The sequence below is a fragment of the Giraffa tippelskirchi genome, chromosome 4 (genome assembly GCF_054371585.1).
Source record: "Giraffa tippelskirchi isolate mGirTip1 chromosome 4, T2T-mGirTip1v1.2.pri, whole genome shotgun sequence".
NCBI lineage: Eukaryota > Metazoa > Chordata > Mammalia > Artiodactyla > Giraffidae > Giraffa > Giraffa tippelskirchi.
Genome location: NC_137278.1, coordinates 128613114 through 128632908, shown reverse-complemented (window position 1 = coordinate 128632908; position 19795 = coordinate 128613114). Strand labels below are relative to the sequence as shown.

The 19795-nt window shown below is 59.6% G+C and overlaps 1 protein-coding gene and 1 long non-coding RNA gene across 23 annotated transcripts; one reads left to right on the top strand and one right to left on the bottom strand.

The window, feature by feature from the left end:
• Positions 1-2125: 2125 nt before the first annotated feature.
• Positions 2126-10367, bottom strand: LOC145546393 (uncharacterized). The gene is made up of 3 exons (XR_014082882.1): positions 10282-10367; positions 2527-2618; positions 2126-2262 (listed from the first exon to the last, which is right to left on the bottom strand). It is a non-coding gene; the product is annotated as an uncharacterized LOC145546393 (long non-coding RNA).
• Positions 3383-19605, top strand: TNS2 (tensin 2). Of its 22 annotated transcripts, none has more exons than XM_081593109.1 (29): positions 3383-3550; positions 7893-8001; positions 8483-8520; positions 9382-9420; positions 9750-9788; positions 9945-9994; positions 10231-10402; positions 10696-10746; positions 11038-11160; positions 11243-11307; positions 12348-12431; positions 12787-12899; positions 12994-13054; positions 13316-13391; positions 13647-13776; positions 13883-13948; positions 14028-14141; positions 14351-15562; positions 15696-15846; positions 15973-16562; positions 16678-16767; positions 17065-17190; positions 17387-17479; positions 17622-17699; positions 17860-17937; positions 18359-18527; positions 18624-18692; positions 18797-18826; positions 18969-19605. In XM_081593109.1, the coding sequence occupies exons 1-29, from the start codon at positions 3476-3478 to the stop codon at positions 19105-19107; spliced, it is 4230 nt and encodes a 1409-aa protein (XP_081449235.1). In that variant the 5' UTR covers positions 3383-3475; the 3' UTR covers positions 19108-19605. The 22 variants fall into 22 exon arrangements, with proteins under 22 accessions (XP_081449235.1, XP_081449231.1, XP_081449242.1 ...); XM_081593108.1 differs by lacking the exon at positions 3383-3550 and adding an exon at positions 5033-6269; XM_081593107.1 differs by lacking the exon at positions 3383-3550 and adding an exon at positions 5033-6269 and having other exon boundaries at positions 14028-14177.
• Positions 19606-19795: the final 190 nt, after the last annotated feature.

Sequence of the window (19795 nt, the reverse complement as noted above, 5' to 3'; positions counted from 1 at the left end):
GGGTGGGGCATAAAAGCCACAGAAACCACAGTGGACAATTTTGGGGACTTGGAGCCAAGAGGAAGTGTGGGGTGGGAGATGGGAGCACAGTTAAAACAGGTGGCTTTCCTGGGCCAATTCCAGCTGCAGCGGCTCGTGTAGTTTCCTGCTGGTGCGTTGACTTCGAAGTTGAGGGATAAAGGGGCGTGTGCTGTGCTGTGATCCCTGTGGGCAGGGAGGAAAAGCTCCCACCCAGGCTGCCTGTATAACCTGCCTCAGTCACATCCTCCAAAGCCTTCATCTCAAGCCACCCTTTCCACTGTAATACTGAGGTCTGGATAAACAATGATGGAAAGAATTGTGAAGATGGGAAAAAGGCTGACTGGAAAGAGGTTCATGTTGGTTGTGCACAGAAAAGGCAGGGAAGAAGGAACTCCCCGTTCTATGTCCCAACAGGGTAAGTTCACCGGTCTGCCCCCCAGCCTCAGTCATGAGAATGTGTGGACTCTCAGAAGCCCAACTGTGGAACTGGGTTTCAAGATGGGTCAGCCCTGTCAACCTGCCGTCTTGAGCAACCAGAGGCTGCAGGTTTGGCATCAACTTGAGTCTGGCCAGGTCCCGCGTGTATTCCAGTCCACGTGGCCTAGTTTCTCCTGAACAGAATTAAGCATTAGACTCCGGATCCCAAAGCAGGGTCCCAGTGAGTGCTAAGTAAGTGCACAGCATCTGGTTTCTCAGGAAGTAGGAGACCTACACATCTTCTGGGAAGCTGTTGCTCAAATAAAACCTTGTTTCTCAGCAACCATTGTAACCCCCAGGGCCACAAGTGTGGATGAAAGACTTTGCCTTCTCTCACCCCCAGTCTCACCAAAAAGAAAAGTTTGGAAGAGGCAAGCTGTGCTGCTTCCCGCCCAGCAGCAGCAACCTCCCAGTTGGACAATATACCCTCTGTCCTCAGCCAGGAGATCCGCCTCTGGAGATAGCTCTGCCCCTCCCCTGCCCTTCCTGGTTCCCAGAGCCCAAACTCTTCCTTCAAGTCCCCCTGACCTCTTCATGCCAGAACAGCCTACTCTTTCAATGCCCTCCTCCTGTAATCCCCCACCCCAAGGATCTGAGCACACTCGGTCACAAGCATGGGATCACCCCAGACCACGGAAGAGGGGCTTCAGCCTTCCGTGCCTAGATGGGCTGCCCTCTGCATAGTTAAGGTAAGGAAAACCTGCAGGAAGGGTCAGAAGGGACAAAACTTGATTCACCTTCACTGAAACCATCTTGGTTTTTTTCCTCCCTTTCCCCTTCCTTTCTAAAGTTCCCTCTGCTCTCAGCTGGTATGATAGGCAGGATGCCTGGCTGGCCCCCCATGCCACCCATTATAATTTCACCCTCTCCAAGCCACCTTCTTTATTTTTTCACTGTCCACTTTCCTCAGCTTCCCTCCTGCAGCCCCCTTCCCCTGGGCTGCAAGTTCAGCTACCCATCTTATGACCTCCCCCAATGCTTCAGCACCTCAAAAGTTCCTTGTAGTGGGAATTCCCCGGTCATCCACTTTCACTGCCAGGGGCCAGGTTTGATCCGTGGTTGGGGAACTAAGATCCTGCTGGCTGGGCAGCATGCCCCCCCCACCTGCCAAAAAAGTTTCTCTTAGGGGCAGCAATACCAGCATGAGTGTGAGGCTCTAGCCCTGCCCACCGTTCTGGGATCCAATCAAGGATGTTTTCTCTGAGTCCCAGTCTCTCCTTTGGTACCTCTAGAACCTACCCACTTTGGTGTGCATCCCAGGGCCCAGCCAAAGACCCTAACAAATTCTGGAAGAGGCAAGATTTTGTAAGAGCTAGCCTTAGGTTCCAAAGAAGCGAGTGAATTTTCGTATCTCGGTATCTCATTACATAATCAGATCTGGCCAAGATACACTGAATGATCTTCAGCCCTCCCCCCCCCAGTAAGTTCTGATTCCTGTCCTCTGAATTCTAGCCCCTCCCCTTCTCCTCGTGCCTCCTGATCTCTTCCCTCCCCTGCTCCATTCCAATCCTCCATCCCTTTCTCCAAAGCCCAGTGACTCCTGCCATTCTAATCTGAGGCTGCCTATTGCACACCAGTTCAGTCAAGAGCAGTAAGTTTAAGGTTCCCAGGTCCCAGCCACACCTACCCCTCCCAAATGCCAGTCTCTGGGGGCCCTGCACTGTCACCATCCACCACTTTCCAACCTCTTCCCTGCCGCCAGATTAGAATCAGGTGCTCCACTCTCTCGTAATCAGAACCAGACTTCTCAGCCTTTGCCAAAAGCTAGATGAACACAGAAAAGACCCAGATGAGAGATGAGCCAGTGAGGAACAGAGGGCCTTAGTGCTTGGCGTTGGGCATTGAGGCTTGGGCACTGGCTCCTCAGAATCCACCTGACCCCTTTCCCTCCCTCCCCCTGGCCAGTTTTCATCATGGAAAATCCAAAGGGGAGGAGGAAAGAGGGAGAAACTTTCAGAAACCGCTCACTGCTAAAGCACAGTGGGGAATCTGGGAATGGGAATAGATTGAGCTTCTAGAAATACATACCTTCCCTCTACCTTCCCCTCCAGGGCAGCAAGACTCAAAGCAATCCCAGAGCCTCAGTTCCAGGAAGTGCCAATCTAGTACCAGATCAGACACTGCAAAAGTAGTGAATGAGATCAGAATGAACTTCCGTGTCCACTGGGAAGCCAGGAACTTGAGTTAAAAGTGAGGACTTTTTAAACAGAATTCTCCTAGGAAACAGGCCAGGCCAGGTCCAAAGCAGGGGATGTTTGGGCTCACTTGTTAGGGTTAGGGATGGGGGGTTGAACTTGACCTGGAGGTCTTCAGCTCGGAGTCCTTTGGGGGAGCATAAGTGGCATCCAAGAGAGAAGTCTCCCGTGGGGCAGAGGACAAGGGAAGTATGTCCAGTGACTTGGGACACAAGTGACACCGGGTGCCTTGTCTGAAGCCCCAGTGGGAAGGTGGCACTAGCTTCACTAGGCCAGGCCGCGGGTGTCCCCTAATTTGAGGGTCAAGCCCACTCTCAAATACACTTCTGAGAAGGGGCCGGACTGAAAGAGGCTGAGGCAGTCCTCGCCGTCCTTGCTTCTGGCGCCTTCTGTTCACCTTTTCTTCTGCTGGCTCATAAGTTTCTTTGCCTGTCTCCCTCTGGATCAGTCTCTGCGAGAGTCTATTTCCTGTCCAGGTGTTCTCCGTGTCCACCTCTCTCCCCGATTTCTGTCTCCGAGGGTCTCTGCCAGTCCCCGCATGCCTCCTTCCCAGCTCCTGGGCGCGTGGACTCGCCGGAGAAGGTGGGGAGAAGAGGGAGAGAGGAGGAGGGGCGGGGAGCGGGCGGCACGTGGGGATTGGAGCCCAGGAAGGAGGGAAAGAGGGAGGGAGGAGAGCACGCGGGAGGGAGCAGAGGGCGGCGCGGGGAGCGGCGGGGGCGAGCGCGGCGCGCCCGTCCGGCCTCCGCCTCCTCCGCGTCCGCTCGGCGCGGGCCCGGGGCGGGATGGGCTGGCCCGGGGGCTCCCCCTGTTGCTGCCCCGCCCCGCCGCGCCCCCGCCCCGCCGGGCGCCCCCCGCAGGTGAGTGGCCGCGAGGCCCCGGGCGGGAGGGCGGCGGCTTGTGCGTCACGGCGCGGCTGGCAGTGCCGGTGGTGGTCGCCAGGGGGCGCGGGGCCGCTGCGAGGGGCGAATGGGCGCGGGGAGCGGAGCGGGCGCGCCAGGTCGGGGGTCGGGAGCCCGGGGGCCGGGGGCCGCGGCCGACAGAGGCCGGAAAGGTGACCGGGGGTGGGGCCAGCCCACGGCCACTCCCCGGCCGGCCGTCTCGCCTTCGCGCGTCGGGAGAGCACTAGCCGCCGCTCGGTCCCGCCACGCACGCGCACCGCCCCCGCAGGCCCGGGACTTGGGCGGGAACTGGCCGGGGAGAGCGTGTGTCAGGGTTTTCCTTTTCCACTTTACATCTGGGGAAACCGAGGCACATTCGGCCTCCATCGTCAGTTTTCCAGATCACCCTGGGCACTCTCGCGCACCCCTCCTTCCCTCCCTGTCTCCTTCCCTGGGCCTCAACCCCTCCTCCGCGGCTGGGCTCCCAGCCGCTCATCCAACCACAGCTATTTCCAGGAAGGGGGAGTGTGGGTGGAGGGGTTTCTCCAAGCAAACCCAGGGCTTCGGAGTGAGAGGGGGCCGGGCTAGGGGAGAGGCTGACAGGCTCAGCAAAGTTGCGGGTAGAAGAGGGTGAGGGTCCCAGGGCTCTGGCCTGGCTTTCCCAAGCCTGCCCCAGGGAGCTGCTTTTCCTCTCAGCACTAGCAGCGGGCTCAGCGCTCTCCTACTTCCATCTCACTTGAGAGGTGCTCCAGAGGGTGGGGAGGGACTCAAAGCCATCTTCCGTGGCCACCCAACACAGGGGCTAGTGAACCACCCACGAGGTCAAGAACGAGGGTCCAAGGAGGTTTGGGGACCCGTTGCCACGTTAGAGGACTTCCAGCCCCTGCGGAGGCAGCAGAAGTAGAGACAAGCCTGCTAGAGGAGTTCTGGTCAGGGTAACTGCAGTAGGAGGGGAGAAAGACCATCCACACCCGCACCACCACCACAGCACCTCACCTGCTCCCAGCAGAGCTGGGGACTGGACCAGACCAGGGCCGATTGCCCACACTGGCCAGGGGCCTGGAATGTCCTGGGACCCAGCCAGGGCTGGGGGTGGGAGTGGGTTGCAGAGCCAGTGCCCCTCTCCAGTTACTGGTTAGGCCTCCCTCTGGCCAGGGTACCCTGGGGACAGACTTCCTGACCTGGAAGGGAAATTAGAGCTTCAAGGGAGAAGTCTCGGGCTAGGCCCAGCCTAAGGAAGTGTCCTGAGTGGGCTCATGGCAGAGGAGGCAGGGTTAGACCAACCCTGATGGGCACAGGGGAGGGAGAGGGAAGGCTGAGGACCTGGTGGGAGAAGCCAGAGCTGGGGGAGCTGCCAGAGCCCTGGGACATTCAGTAACTACCGTGCAAATGTTGGGAGAGGGGAGGGCGGACAGGACACACACATTTGCACATTCTTTCAAGCAGCTGGACTGTTCCACTGGACTGCTCTGGGGGGCTGTGATCCAAGACTTGGGGCTGAGGACCCCCAGGCTGTTAACCCCTAACATTTTTTGGAAGATTACTACCCCCCCCCCCTTCCAATGCCCCAGTCCATCTCCTTCCCTTAACTCCTGGGACAGGAAGCTGGCTGTGTTCCCAGGAGGGAGGCCGGAGGCCCGCGGAGGGGGGTGGAGTATGTGTTGGGAGGGGGGCCTCCTGTCCAGTCCTCCGGCCCTGGGACAGCTGCTGAGGAAGGAGAGCAGAGCTGGGGAAGCCATGAAGGTAGTACTCAGGCTAGGGGTGGGGGGAGGGCTGGATAGGGAGGAGGAGGGCCCAAGTGGCAAGGCTCCAAAGAGGAGCTAGGGACCCAGGGAGTAGGTGAGTGAAGGACTGTGTCCGGAGCAAGGCAGCTGGGGTGCTTTCAGTCGAAGAGCCTCAAATGCCTTGGGCTAGGGCAGAATAACTGACTCCTGTGGGCAGAGCAGTCTCCAATGGAATTTGGCCTTTCCGTGTAGATGGTGGGGGCAAGGGGCCAGTGCATGTTTTCCTTTTCCTGTTGCTTCACAACTAGTGAAACTGAGGCAGAAAGCTGACCCTCAGGATGCAGTCCAGGTCCTGAGCTGGCTGGGACAGCAATTCCCAGCTCCCCCTCCCTCCCACTAGAAGGTCCCCAGAGAGCCTGAGAGTTCAGGCGGGGAGGCTGGCCTGGCAGGGACGCAGCATTCCCCTCTGGCCCTGGAGCCGAGGCCCTGAGACCTAAATTCCCACCCCGCCCCTGCCCCGCCCCACTAGGGGCTGGACCTCAGGATCCCACAGATCCCTGGATAGGGTAGATCCCAGGCCTGGGGGCAGCTCCTGAGCAGGATCCGGGTGGGGGCAAAAGATCCTGGGCTGACACTCCCAGCAGGGTAGATCCTGGGAATCTGATCTCCTGGCCTCCCCCACATCCTCCCCCCACCCCACTTCCTGGAGCAGCGACCTGCCCCCTTCCCGCCTGCACTCCCCTCCACTTCCAGGGCTGGGCTTCTCCTCACACCAGCCAGACAGCCTACTCTCCACCCAAGGGAAGCGGCTGCCTCCGCCAGGCCGCTTCCAGGAAGCCCCGGGCCAGGCCCCAGCATTGTTCGGGCCCCAAGGCCGGCACCCCAGACAGCCAGACACCATGAAGTCCAGCGGCCCTGTGGAGAGGCTGCTCAGAGCCCTGGGGAGGAGGGACAGCAGCCGGGCCACCAGCAGGGTAGGAGTGCCCTTGACTGGGCAAAGGGGTGAGGGTGGAGGTGTGGGCAATGGGGGAGGGGGCCAGAACTCCAGCCAGAGCTTCCTCCCAGTTTCAGCTTCCTCAGCCTTCTTCCCTAGTCCTGTATCCCCTCGTTACTCTGTCTCTGTGGAGTGGCCAGGGCTGTGACATGAGCAGCAGAAGTTTGGGTGAGAGCAAATCCTCATCAGCTTGCCTGTCACCTTCCCTGCCCTAGCCCAGGCCAGCCCTGCCTGCACGGGCAGGTATACATTATGGTAGGACCTTCCCGGGTACTATTTTGGAGCCCGGGAGAAGACTTCCCTAAGCTAAGAAGTTTAGGGGAAATGGGGTAGGGGTGGCAAAGGAAGGAAGGGAGGCGGCCAGGTCTCAGAAGTGCTTTAGACAAGGGAGCTTGACTTGCTTTCCACTGACATCATCTGCCTGTGCCATTAATACCAAAATGCACCCAAGTTTCCTAGTGGGTCTGGCAGAGGTGGTCCAGCCCAGAAGAGTTCAAGTTGGGTCTAATCCAGCAGCTTCAGGGACAGCCAAGAGACCAGAGGTGCTGCCTGCATCCCCAGGCTGGGGGGCCTAGAGGCCCCATCACTGCCTTTCCCCACATTTTTTCCAGGCTTACCCCTCAAAAAGGCATCTTAGGGCAACATGAGACAGTACTATGGGGGAGGGAGGCAGGAACTTGAATGCCAAAGGAGAATAAAAATAGGTAGGAGAGGAGACAAGGAGGTAAATGGTCCCCAGAGGATGGATGAATGGGAAAGGTAGTTCTGGGCCATGGGGGACATCCCAGCCTCCTCGTTCACTGCACTCTGGGAGGGGAGAGGCCAAGGCCGGAGAGCATCGGGTCCACCCTCTCCCCCTTCAATGCTGGAATCCCTCTTGAACCTTCTCAAGTGACTGGGTACTTACTACATCCTGGAGCAGTAAAGCAGCTAAATATTTCCATGTCATGCCTCCATCTGCCTCTCCCTCCAGCATTACCGCCCCCTCCTTACACAATTGCTGCCTGCTGCCTTGGTGCACAATGAGTAAACATGTTGTTCTGACAGTGGGGGGGGAGGAGGGCGTGTCAGCTGCTGGGAGGATGGGGACAGTGGGAGCCAGGGAAGCAGGCCTGGCTGAGGACACTCCTGCTGGGTCATCTGGGTGCTCGTGACTGACACCCTACATTCACGTCTGACCCCCTCCCTGCTTGCTTTCTACAGGCACCTCCCGCTAGGGAGGGCAAGATGGGAGGAGCAACAGGTTGCCTTCACAGAAGAGTCAGGGAACGCCATCCCCCACACCAGAACGGAAGCTCTAGGGTTTGGGTAACAGTGACCACAAGGGTATCACACACCAGGGCCACGTGAGGGGCCTAAGTGATCCCTTGGGGAGGAGCCGACCCAGCTAGGGTGACGCAAGGGGCCAGGTTCCATGCACTGTCGAGGACAAGCACTATAACTGCTTGGAAACAGCTGTGGCCAAGTGCGTTTGACAAGTTTGGGGGCTATATCAGGATGGAAGAAGACAGAAAAAGTGCTGCACTCAGGCCCAGCCCAGTCCTGGAGATGGACCCGTGGGAACTGACACCTCTGTCTTTCTGTCTGTCCCTCCACCCGTCAGCCTAGGAAAGCTGAGCCACATAGCTTCCGGGAGAAGGTCTTCCGGAAGAAACCACCAGTCTGTGCCGTGTGTAAGGTGACCATCGATGGGACGGGCGTCTCATGCAGAGGTGAGGTGCCCCACCCTAGGCTGTGACTCTGAGAGCATCACCCAGCGCCACTGGGTTGCACAAGCCCAGCAGGCAGACCCCAGAACAGAACGTGTACTACTGGGCAACATGGGGGCCAAGAGGAACTGCCTCCCCTCCAAACAGCCCTTGCTCCCCCAGCACCCCAGGAAGCCTAGTGCTCTAAATTACCCTCCCACCTAACCTGGAACTGGAGGCTTCCCTCCGTGCCTTCCTCCTGTCCCTTCCTCCTCACCCGCATCCACCCTAGCACATCACCCCCGGATCCCCCACTCCCTGGCCTGGGCAGTAGCGCACCACTGCCATGTGCTTCCCTTGAACTCTGCTCCTGCTCCCGGACTCCAGCCAGCTCAGTACAGCTGGAGTCCGGGAAGTTCCAGGACCTGGGGAGACAAGAGAGCCACCCCTTCCACTGCCCCAGTAGGCTCCTGCTAACACCTCTCCTCCCCTCCATCCCCTCTAGTCTGCAAGGTGGCAACACACAGAAAATGTGAAGCAAAGGTGGGTAATCTGATGTGGGGAGAGGGGCCTGCATTCCTCTGAAATGGGCTTCTCCTCCCCTCTACCCCTCTCATCATTGGGGAACCCCTGCTGGGTAACAGAGGGTACTGTACTGGGCCCTTTAAGAACCACCCTACTCCACCCCCTGGAGGACTGGCCCAGGCGGGTGGACAGCAAGACAGCACGTTTGTCTTGGTGCTGTGCCCAGGCTGCAGCTGGCGCGAGGATGGGGGGTGGGGAAGAGGAGGAGAACGAGGAGGAGGAAGGGTGGGGTGGGTGGGGGTCAAAGCAGAGACTGGTGGCCGGATGGGCTGTGCCTTCCCTCTGGGGAAGGGTCCTCAGGATGCCTGAGTGGGTCTTGTCCTGGGCCTTGGAAAGGCTGGGCAGAAGAAGATGCAAGATGTAGGCAGCACCCACTATCCATTGGGTACCTGAGACAGCCCCATCTCTGGGGTGCCCTAGTCCTCCTCCTGCAATGTGAGGGGTCCTAGGGCCTTGGAGCTGGCTTTGGGGAGCTGTGTGCCCAGGGGCGGGGTCTCCCAGTGAAAGAGGCCAGTGTCTGTCCCTGGCCGTGGCCTGCCTGCATGGCTCTATATATAACTCCTGCCCTGCAGCTGGATGAATGGGGGTCTGTGTGGGCAGGGGGCTGGGAGCCAAGAGTAACATGTTGGGGGCCCAGGGGTGGGAGACCGAGAGGCCAGAGGGGAGGCGCCCTTAAATAGAGGAACCTCAGTTGCAGCCTGTGCCCGTCTGCTGACAGCCCCTCCACCTTCTTGCTGAAGCTGAGGGGTGGCCCCATCCTTAAGCCCAGGAGAGCCCATTTCACCAGCAGCTCAGCTCCTCATTCCAGTCTCCTTCCAGGTGACTTCGTCCTGTCAGGCCTTGCCTCCCGCGGAGCTGGTGAGTATGTTCTGGGATGGGGGTGGCGAGGGGGATCTAAAGAACCTGGCTGCGGTTTCCAGAGGTCTGGTGGCCACAGACGGGGCCCCAAGAAGTTACCTTGAATGGACTGCTGTGCATAGTGGCCATCCTGAGACAGTGGAAAACTTGTTGAGCCCTCTGCTCTTATGTCTTGGGCCTGCTCAGGGTTAGGACTCCTCCCTCTCTCCCTGCCCCACCTAATACAGCCCTCACAGGGACACATACAAGCCCTCCCCACTGCCCCCAGGCCCAGACTGGTCCTTGCCCCTTCCCTAACCACTCCCTTTTCCTCCGCCTTCTCCCTCTAGCGGAGAAACACGGCCCCTGTGAGGCGCATAGAGCACCTGGTAAGGTGATGCTGCAGAGGTGAGGGGGCGGCAGCAGATAGCTCTGGGACTAAGGACCTAGGTCTCTCCTGGAGCAAAATTCATGGAACTCTGGAGTGGGGAGGCCTAGAGAGAGGGGCACAAACCATGTGTGCAAAATCTCATCTCATCCACCAGGGATCCACCAAGTCCCTGAACCACTCAAAGCAGCGCAGCACTCTACCCAGGTAAGTAGGGTGCGGGGTGTGGTCCCATATGAGCCATTTCCTCATACCCCACACCTCAGCCCAGGGCAGTTACCCCCAGCAAAGCTCTCTAGGCCAGCCCCACCCCCAAAAGATCAGGACCCAGGAGGCCTCACCTATAGTCGGCCAGACACCTTTCCATCACACCAGCTCCCGGTGCCCGCCCCACACCCTCTCCCCGCCCCATTCCTAACACAGCTTCGCCCCCTCTTCCCCAGGAGCTTCAGCCTGGACCCGCTCATGGAGCGCCGCTGGGACTTGGACCTCACCTACGTGACAGAGCGGATTCTGGCCGCCTCTTTCCCCGCGCGGCCCGACGAGCAGCGACACCGGGGCCACCTGCGCGAGCTGGCTCACGTGCTGCAATCCAAGCACCGCGACAAGTACCTGGTGAGAGGCGGGACCTGCTTCAGTCAGCCAATGAGAGGGCTGGAGGGCCAGAAGGGCTCCGTGACGTCACACCTGTGGAGGCGGGGCCCCGAATGGGCGGGGCCCCGGACGCTCCAGGGAGCAGACCTCGAAGGCAGACAGCTGATGCGGCTGTCAAAGTTAGGTCGGGCCTTAGTCACTTGCTCCTTTTGGAGAAAGACCCTTACTTAGGGTCACAGCAGGTGACACCTCCAAGAATCACCACGCCTCGCTGCCTGGGGTCACTTCACCTAACGGCCCCACTTTACTTGCAGCTCTTCAACCTTTCAGAGAAAAGACATGACCTGACCCGCCTAAACCCTAAGGTAGGAGGGAATTAAAACCATCACCCCCAGCCTTCTCAGTATTAATAGTAGCACTTGGCATCTACTTTACTCTGAGACACTTGCCCATATGACTTGTCACTTGGGACAGCCCAAAGCATGGTGCAGCAGGTATCAACCTATCATCTAGGTGAGGAAAGAGTTGAGGCTGTCATTGACACAAGCAACAGGCCCCTGACCTTGTCTCCAGGCACCTAAACCCTATCCCTCTTCCACCCCACCCACCTCTTCTTTGGTGGCCACCAGCCCCATTTCCACCCTTGTACCCCTCAGGTCCAGGACTTTGGCTGGCCTGAGCTGCATGCGCCCCCCCTAGACAAGCTGTGCTCCATTTGCAAAGCCATGGAGACCTGGCTCAGCGCTGACCCACAGCACGTGGTTGTATTGTACTGCAAGGTGAGCTCGAACTTCAGGTTTGCAGGACTGGGGGCTCTCAGCAAAGGGCCCCAGCAAGTCCTCTATCCCTCTTTGTCCTCAGGGGAGCAAGGGCAAGCTCGGGGTCATTGTCTCTGCCTACATGCACTACAGCAAGATCTCTGCAGGGTAAGGTGCCCCAGCCCCAAGTCCTCCCTTCCTCAGGGACCCTCCCTCTAACTGGCCCTTGACGAGCCCCCCTTCCTCTGAAGCCCACCTCAGGGTTCAGAGGCATTTACTATAAACGTGAGCTTTCCACCTCTTTTTTCTCACTTGTACTTCACCACTTTCCTAGGGCTGCTATAACAAAGTGCCACAGACTAAGTGGCTTAAGACAACAGAACTTGGTCGTCTCAGTTCTGGAGTCTAGAAGTCTAAAATCAAGGTGTCAGCGGGGTCACACTCCCACTGAGACTCTGGGAGTGGCCTCTTCCCAGCTGCTGGTGGTGGCCAACAGTCCTTGGTGTCCCTTGGCTTACAGATGTATCACTCCAATCTCTGCCTTCATCATCACATGGCCTTCTTCCTGTGTGTCTGTGTGTCTGTGTCTCTTCTTCTCTTCTTCTAAGGACACCAATCACATTGGATTAAGGGCTCACCCTACTCCAGTATAACATCTTAATTAATTACATCTGCAACGACCCTATGTCCAAATAAGGTCACATTCTGAGGTACATATCTTTTGGGGGGACACAATTCAACCCGTTGTTGTTGTTTAGTCGCTAAGTCATGTCTGACTTTTCTGCGACCCCACGGACTGTAGCCCGCCAGGCTCCTCTGCCATGGGATTTCCCAGGCAAGAATACTGGAGTGGGTGACCACTTCCTTCCCCAGGGGATCTTCCCGAACCAGGGATCAAACCCATGTCTCCTGCATTGGCAGGTGGGTTCTTTACCACTGAGCCACCGGGGAAGCCCCAGTTCAACCCATAGCATGGTCTTGTTGTCCCATTTTACAGAGAAAGAAACTAAAACTCAGGGAACAGTTGCTGCAGTCCAACAACTAGTAAAGTGACTGCTTGTGGGGTTTCTAATTCTCTTCACCACCACTCTGGACTTCCTCTAGGCTTGTGGGGAATCACACCTCTCTTCCCTCCCCTGGAGCTTAGGAAAGGGAGACCAGGATGTAAACCACCCCCTTAGCCCCCACACTGGCCCCTCTCTCCCTAGGGCAGACCAGGCGCTGGCGACCCTTACCATGCGGAAGTTCTGTGAAGACAAGGTTGCCGCAGAACTGCAGCCCTCCCAGCGCCGGTGAGCAGCCTGGGTGGGGACGGGCCAAGCTTATCTCATTCATGCAGCACACCTTCCGGGAGCACCTCCTGTGTGCTAGGGCTTGTGCCAAGTGTTGAGAATGCAGAACAAATCCCAGGTCCCTGCTCTCATGGGGCTTATTTGCATGCTAGAAGGTAATAGACCTTCTATTAGAAGGCAATAAACCTATGAATAAATAGACAAAACCGTTTTGGATGTTAGCAGGAGCTATACAGAAAATAAAGCTGAGTCTTGAGATAAAGAGGGACTCACGGGATAGTCAGGGCCCATTGCTGTATCATGTGAGATCGAGATCTGGAAGGGGCTTACGTCCACCTTGACACCCTACCACCAGGTATATCACCTACTTCAGTGGTCTGCTGTCCGGCTCCATCCGCATGAACAGCAGCCCTCTCTTCCTGCACTACGTGTTGGTGCCCATGCTGCCAGCCTTTGAACCTGGTGCAGGTGAGTCTGCCTGGAATGTGCTCCATGAGGGGGGCTGTCCCCCACCCCCTCCACTCAACACCCTCCATGTACCTTCTCTTTTTTGCCCCTCTAGGTTTCCAGCCCTTCCTCAAGATCTACCAATCCATGCAGCTTGTCTACACATCTGGAATCTAGTGAGTGCTCTGTTCCCAGGCCCCCTCTCCCTGAATCCCTGTTTTTCCAGCCTCTCCCAGACAGCTGGGCCTCCGGCTCTAGCCACTGCACCCCAAAACTAATAGCATCATAGAGTCCATTTTACAGATGGGGAAGCTGATGCTTAAAGGGCTCGTGCTCAGGGAGGGCTCAGTCTCCAGTCTCCCAACTCCCTCCGGACTCTTCACAGCCACCAGTGCACCCAAGTGCCCTGCTTCAGCTCTGCCCTCTCTCTTCCCCAGTCACGTTGCAGGCCCTGGTCCCCAGCAGCTTTGTATCAGCCTGGAGCCAGCTCTCCTCCTCAAGGGTGATGTCATGGTGAGGAGGCCTTAGCCACAGGGAGAGTCCTGGGGGTGGGGTCAGGGGTGGTGGTGAACGCTGCCAGCTGCACCATCTCTGGAGAGCCGTCGATTCAAGGCAGGTTGGAGGGCAAGGAGGGTGTCTTCCTGATGGGAAGGTCACCTTGGAGTTGAGGCAGAGCAGAGCCACAACCGGATAGTCCCCAGAGCGAAAGCACAGAGAAGATGTGTGTGGACACAGAGCCTGAATGCTGGTCTCCCTCCCCTCACCCAGGTAACATGCTATCACAAGGGTAGCCGGGGGACTGACCGGACCCTCGTATTCCGAGTCCAGTTCCACACATGCACCATCCATGGACCACAGCTCACCTTCTCCAAGGACCAGTTGGATGAGGCCTGGGCTGGTGAGTTGGAGACAAGTGGCGTGGGGGCTGGAGCCCGGGTGAAGGCAGGCAGGTGGGTAAGGGCAGGGAGGCAGGCTCCTGGCTCCTCACTGTCCACTCCCCACAGACGAGAGGTTCCCCTTCCAAGCCTCGGTGGAGTTCGTCTTCTCCTCCAGCCCAGAGAAGATCAAAGGTAAGAGCCAAGCCTGGGATGGGGCAGGACTCAGGGGTTGTCTCTCCCTGCTCCTCACCCCCGGGGCACCCTTCTATAGGTAGCACCCCACGGAATGAGCCCTCCGTCTCCGTCGACTACAACACTGCAGAGCCCGCAGTGCGCTGGGACTCCTACGAGAACTTCAACCTGCACCATGAGGACAGTGCAGACGGTGTGTGGGGTGCCCCCAGAGGTGGCGGGAGGTGGAGTTTCGGGAGGGCACATGCTTCCCTCCCTAGACAAACACCCTCCCAAGAGACACCCCCTGAGCTGGAGTCTCTGGCACCATCCCCTATTAACATACACGCTTTATCTGTCTCTCCTTCTCTCTCTCCCACTTCTGCCTGCTTGCTCTCCCACCCTGATCCTCTCCCCACTCAGACTCTGTCACCCACACCCGGGGGCCCCTGGATGGCAGTCCTTATGCCCAGGTGCAGCGAGCCCCCCGCCAGACCCCGCCGGCCCCATCTCCGGAGCCACCCCCACCCCCGCTGCTTTCTGTCAGTAGCGACTCTGGCCATTCCTCCACGCTGACAACGGAGCCAGCCGCCGAGTCCCCTGGCCGGCCACCCCCGACGGCTGCCGAGCGGCAGGAGCTCGAGCGCCTGCTGGGAGGCTGTGGAGTGGCCAGTGGGAGCCGGGGAGCTGGGCGCGAGACGGCCATCCTCGATGATGAAGACCAGCCTGCTGCAAGCGGAGGCCCCCACCTCGGAATGTATTCGGGACACAGGCCTGGCCTCAGCCGCCACTGCTCCTGCCGCCCGGGCTACCGGGAACCCTGCGGGGTCCCCAATGGAGGCTACTACCGGCCAGAGGGAACCCTGGAGAGGCGGCGGCTGGCTTACGGAGCCTATGAGGGGCCCCCCCAGGGCTATGCCGAGCCCTCCGTAGAGAAGAGGCGCCTCTGCCGCTCGCTGTCCGAGGGGCCGTACCCCTACCCACCTGAGCTGGGGAAACCCGCCAATGGAGACTTTGGCTACCGCCCCCCAGGCTACCGGGAGGTGGTGATCCTGGAAGATGCTGGGCTGCCCGCGCTGTGCTCGTGCCCCGCCTGTGAGGAGAAGCTAGCACTGCCCACGGCAGCCCTCTATGGGCTGCGGCTGGAGAGGGAGGCTGGAGACGGGTGGGTGAGTGAGGCTGGCAAGCCCCTCCTGCACCCGGTGCGACCTGGGCACCCGCTGCCCCTGCTGGTGCCTGCCTGCGGGCACCACCATGCCCCGATGCCTGACTACAGCTGCCTGAAGCCACCCAAGGCAGGCGAGGAAGGGCATGAGGGCTGCTCCTACGCCATGTGCCCTGAAGGCAGGTATGGGCACCCAGGGTACCCTGCCCTGGTGACATACGGCTATGGAGGAGCGGTTCCCAGTTACTGCCCAGCATATGGCCGGGTGCCTCACAGCTGTGGGTCTCCAGGTGAGGGCAGACGGTATCCCAGCCCTCGTGCCCACTCCCCCCGGGCTGGCTCCATCTCTCCGGGCAGCCCGCCCTACCCTCAGTCCAGGAAGCTGAGCTACGAGATCCCTGCAGAGGAGGGAGGGGACCGGTATCCGCTGCCTGGGCACCTGGCCCCAGCAGGACCCTTGGCATCTGCAGGTGAGGCCCTGGGAAGGGGGGTGCCCAGGGCAGAAGAGGGTTCTGGGAAATGGTGGGGGAAGCACAGAGTGAGGAAGAGCTAAGCCAGGCAGGAGGGGCTTTTCCTGGCCCACAGCCCCTTCTCTCCCCACAGAGTCGCCGGAGCCCGTGTCTTGGAGGGAGGGTCCCAGCGGGCACAGCACCCTGCCCCGGTCCCCGCGAGATGCCCAGTGCAGCGCTGCTTCTGAGCTGTCTGGTCCCTCCACGCCGCTGCACACCAGCAGCCCCGTCCAGGGCAAGGAGAGGTGCTTCATGGGGCTGGGCAGCTCAGGGGCCTCCTTGTCTGGGTAGACACTGAAGCCTGGGTTGGGAGGCAGCTCACACAGGGCTCTGCAACCCAACTAACTCCCGCCTGCCTTCCCTCCCTGCAGCGCCCGACGGCAGGACACCCGGTCCCCCATCTTGGCACCCACTCAGAGACTGAGTCCTGGAGAGGCCTTGCCGCCTGTTTCCCAGGGAGGCGCTGAAAAGGCTCCAGAGCTGCCTGCGAGAAGTGGGCCTGAGCTTCCAGCCCCTGGCACCTTCTCCCCAACCTCCCCACCCAGCTCTCCCAATGACTGGCCTCAGGAGAGGAGCCCAGGGGGCCGCTCGGACAACACCAGTCTAAGGGGCCCTGTACCCAACACCCTGCCCGGCCTCCGTCATGCCCCTTGGCAGGGGCTGCGAGACCCCCCAGACAGCCCGGACGGGTCCCCCCTCACCCCTGTGCCTACTCAGATGCCCTGGCTTGTGGCTAGCCCAGAACCCCCTCAGAGCTCGCCCACACCTGCCTTTCCTCTCGCTGCATCTTATGACATCAACGGCCCCCCCCAGCCCCCTCTTCCTGAGAAACGCCACCTGCTGGGGCCTGGGCAACAGCTGGGACCCTGGGGCCCAGAGCAGGCATCACCACCAGCCAGAGGCGCTAGTCACCATGTCACTTTTGCACCTCTGCTCCCAGATAATGCCCCCCAACCTCCAGGTATAAAGGCCTTCAGGAGCCTGGGGCCACCTTGGGAGAACCCTTGGTTCCAGGGAGGGGCATGGCATGGGGACTGGGGAGCCCTGGGGTCAAGCTTAGTCCCTCCGTGTTCTAGAGCCCCCGATGCAAGAGAGCCAGAGCAATGTCAAGTTTGTCCAGGATACGTCCAAGTTCTGGTACAAGCCACACCTGTCCCGTGACCAAGGTGAGAAGCCAGCCTGCCCCCACCCCCTCCAGGCCTTTGGCTCAGCTTCTGGTTTGTGCCACTTCCCCATGTCAGCAGGCCTCCTCTGGGCTGAGCCTCTCTCTAGCAGGTGATTCTGGGTTTTAGGCCCAAGGAGGTCTCACACGGTCAGAGCCCAGTGCACTGACTCCCCAGTGGCATCCTGGGTGCTGACACCACAGCTGTCAGGGCCAGAGGTCTAGGCGGCTCAGGCAGCAGAGTGGAGGGGCTACTTGGGGCTTGGTCAGCCGCTGTGAAAACTTCTCCCGCCTCCCCCAGCCATCGCCCTGCTGAAGGACAAAGACCCCGGGGCCTTCCTGATCAGGGACAGTCATTCATTCCAAGGAGCCTATGGGCTGGCTCTCAAGGTGGCTACGCCCCCTCCCAGTGCCCAGTCCTGGAAAGGTACAGAGTGGCCCAGCCTGAGGGGGAAGGGGAAGGGGAGTGGGGTGAGGGGAGGCACAGAGGCAACACCAGGCAGGGTGGCCCGTGTCACTTCGTAGTGGGGAGGAGGAGGAGATGAGCTTTCCTGCTTGGTAGAGAATTCCAGCAGAGAGAAGCAGAACCTGGAATCTTCTCCCCTCCTCTCCACTCCCATCAGGGGACCCCTTGGAACAGCTGGTCCGCCATTTTCTCATTGAGACTGGGCCCAAAGGGGTAAAGATCAAGGGCTGTCCCAGCGAGCCCTACTTTGGTGAGCTTTCTACTTTGGTGAGAAGCAGGGGTGGGGAAGGCTGCACTTGGCATTCCAGGGAGGCCAAGAGGTGTCAGGAGGGAGGTGGAGGACTGGAGGTATCTCTGGGCACCTTGGGACCCCGCTCGCCTCTCCCCTGCAGGCAGCTTGTCAGCCCTGGTCTCCCAGCACTCCATCTCCCCACTGTCCCTGCCCTGCTGCCTGCGCATTCCCAGCAAAGGTGGGTGTCTGGTCATCTGTCCTCCCACCTCTCCCCTCTCACTGCGGCCAAAGGCAGAATCTCCGGTCCTGGCTCCCTGCCCCCTGCCTTCCCTTGGGACGGCAGAGGGCGCCCTCAGCTCCTGGGACTGCCACTCCCTGCTGACCCCCGTTTTCCTCAGATCCTCTGGAGGAGGTCCCAGAGGCCCCAGTGCCCAGCAACATGAGTACTGCGGCAGATCTCCTGCGTCAAGGCGCCGGTATGGGCCTCTCCCTCCTTCCCTCCCCCAGGCACCAAAGGGGAGACCCCTGACACATGGGGAACAGAAAGGCCTCGATGTGTGTGGGCGGGCCCTGGCAGAGGCACCTCACCCAGGAAGGCAAAGGAGGCCTGTATCCATAGGCACGATGGGACAGGGAATCCTCCTAGGCTGCAGGGGGTTGGGTCTTGCTAGAATGCAGCTTCTCCGGCCTCTTTCCAGCATCTCTGACTATAGATCTTGTGGAGTCACCAAGTCTACCTTTTTAACAGGTTACCTGTGTGATGGATGCATTTTGAGCAGCACTAGCTGGGCAAAGTGCGAGAGCTGAGCGGGTGGGAGGAACACGGAGGGGAGATAGAGCTGGGGATTGGCAGAGCCACTGCTCCCTGCTCCCTTCAACCCAGTCCTCACCCTGCAGCCTGCAGCGTGCTCTACCTGACCTCAGTGGAGACGGAGTCACTGACGGGCCCCCAAGCGGTGGCACGGGCCAGTTCCGCAGCTCTAAGCTGCAGCCCCCGCCCCACGCCAGCTGTTGTCCACTTCAAGGTCTCAGCCCAGGGCATCACACTAACAGACAACCAAAGGAAGTGAGTATGTGTGCTGGATAAGCCCCTGGGGGACCCCAGGCACAGACCCCAGGGGCCCCAATTTCTGGATGACTTTCCCCACCCTTGTCCTTACAGGCTCTTCTTTCGCCGCCATTATCCAGTGAACACCATCACCTTCTCCAGCACTGACCCTCAGGACCGGAGGTGACCCTCCTTCCCAGCCCTTTAATCCCACAGTCCCCAGCCCAGCTTCTCCATTGGTAGCTCTTCCCTGGGTGCATCCCTTCACAGTTGTTCTCCTTCTGCAGATGGACCAACTCCGATGGGACCACCTCCAAGTAAGCCTCCCCCAGAGTGCCACGTCCCCTCCCAGCATGGCATCAGCATGGTGTCTAGGCGCCTCCTTGCTCCCCATCCCTGGCATGGCCATCCCTGAGGAAGGGATGCTCAGCCCTCCCCACCCTGCCTTTGTACCCCCAGGATCTTTGGTTTCGTGGCCAAGAAGCCGGGAAGCCCTTGGGAGAATGTGTGTCACCTCTTTGCAGAGCTTGACCCAGATCAGCCTGCAGGCGCCATTGTCACCTTCATCACCAAAGTTTTACTGGGCCAGAGGAAATGAAGGAAGGCCACAAGCTCCAAGCCCGCGTCGACACTGTGCCCCTCTCAGCACCACACAACCCTCACTTCCCCTGGCCTGGACCCAGGAGACCCGGGAGCCGGCCTCTCCTCTAGGAATGGGGAGCGGACACACCGGCCTGGGACACTGCTCTCCTTCCCCGCCCCCAGCCTGCTAAGTGAAGTGGATGGGCCCACGAGATGACCTTGCATGTGAGCAGAGGGCAGAGACGGGTGTGTGAGGGTGAGGTGGGGAGCCTGGAAGGGGTGATCGGAGGCCCCACCTGCAGGGGAGCATCAGCGCTGACAGGGGAGACAGGCCTTGCCTGCTTCACCGGCTGCAGGTCCCAGCACGGCAGGGAGAGGGGAGAGGTGTGGGGAGCAAGGCACTCCCTCCTCTGCCTCCCCTCTGAGCAGAGAGATCAGAGTAGGATCACATGAAAAGGGGGGGAAAAAAAAGAGTCTATTTTTGTCTAATAATAAAGAGTTTCTATAATGTTTAGTCAGAGTTGGACTCATGCTTGTTTCCAGGAAGGTCAAAGCCTCGGGTCTCCCAGGACCACACCTGTGTTTCTTGGGGCGTCCCAAGCCCAAGCCATGTCCGTGGGACACACACAATCCCTCTCCCTGGCCCCACAGCAGCCCACACATGCCTCGTGAGCAAGTGCCCTTCGCTGCCCCCTCCTCAGCCC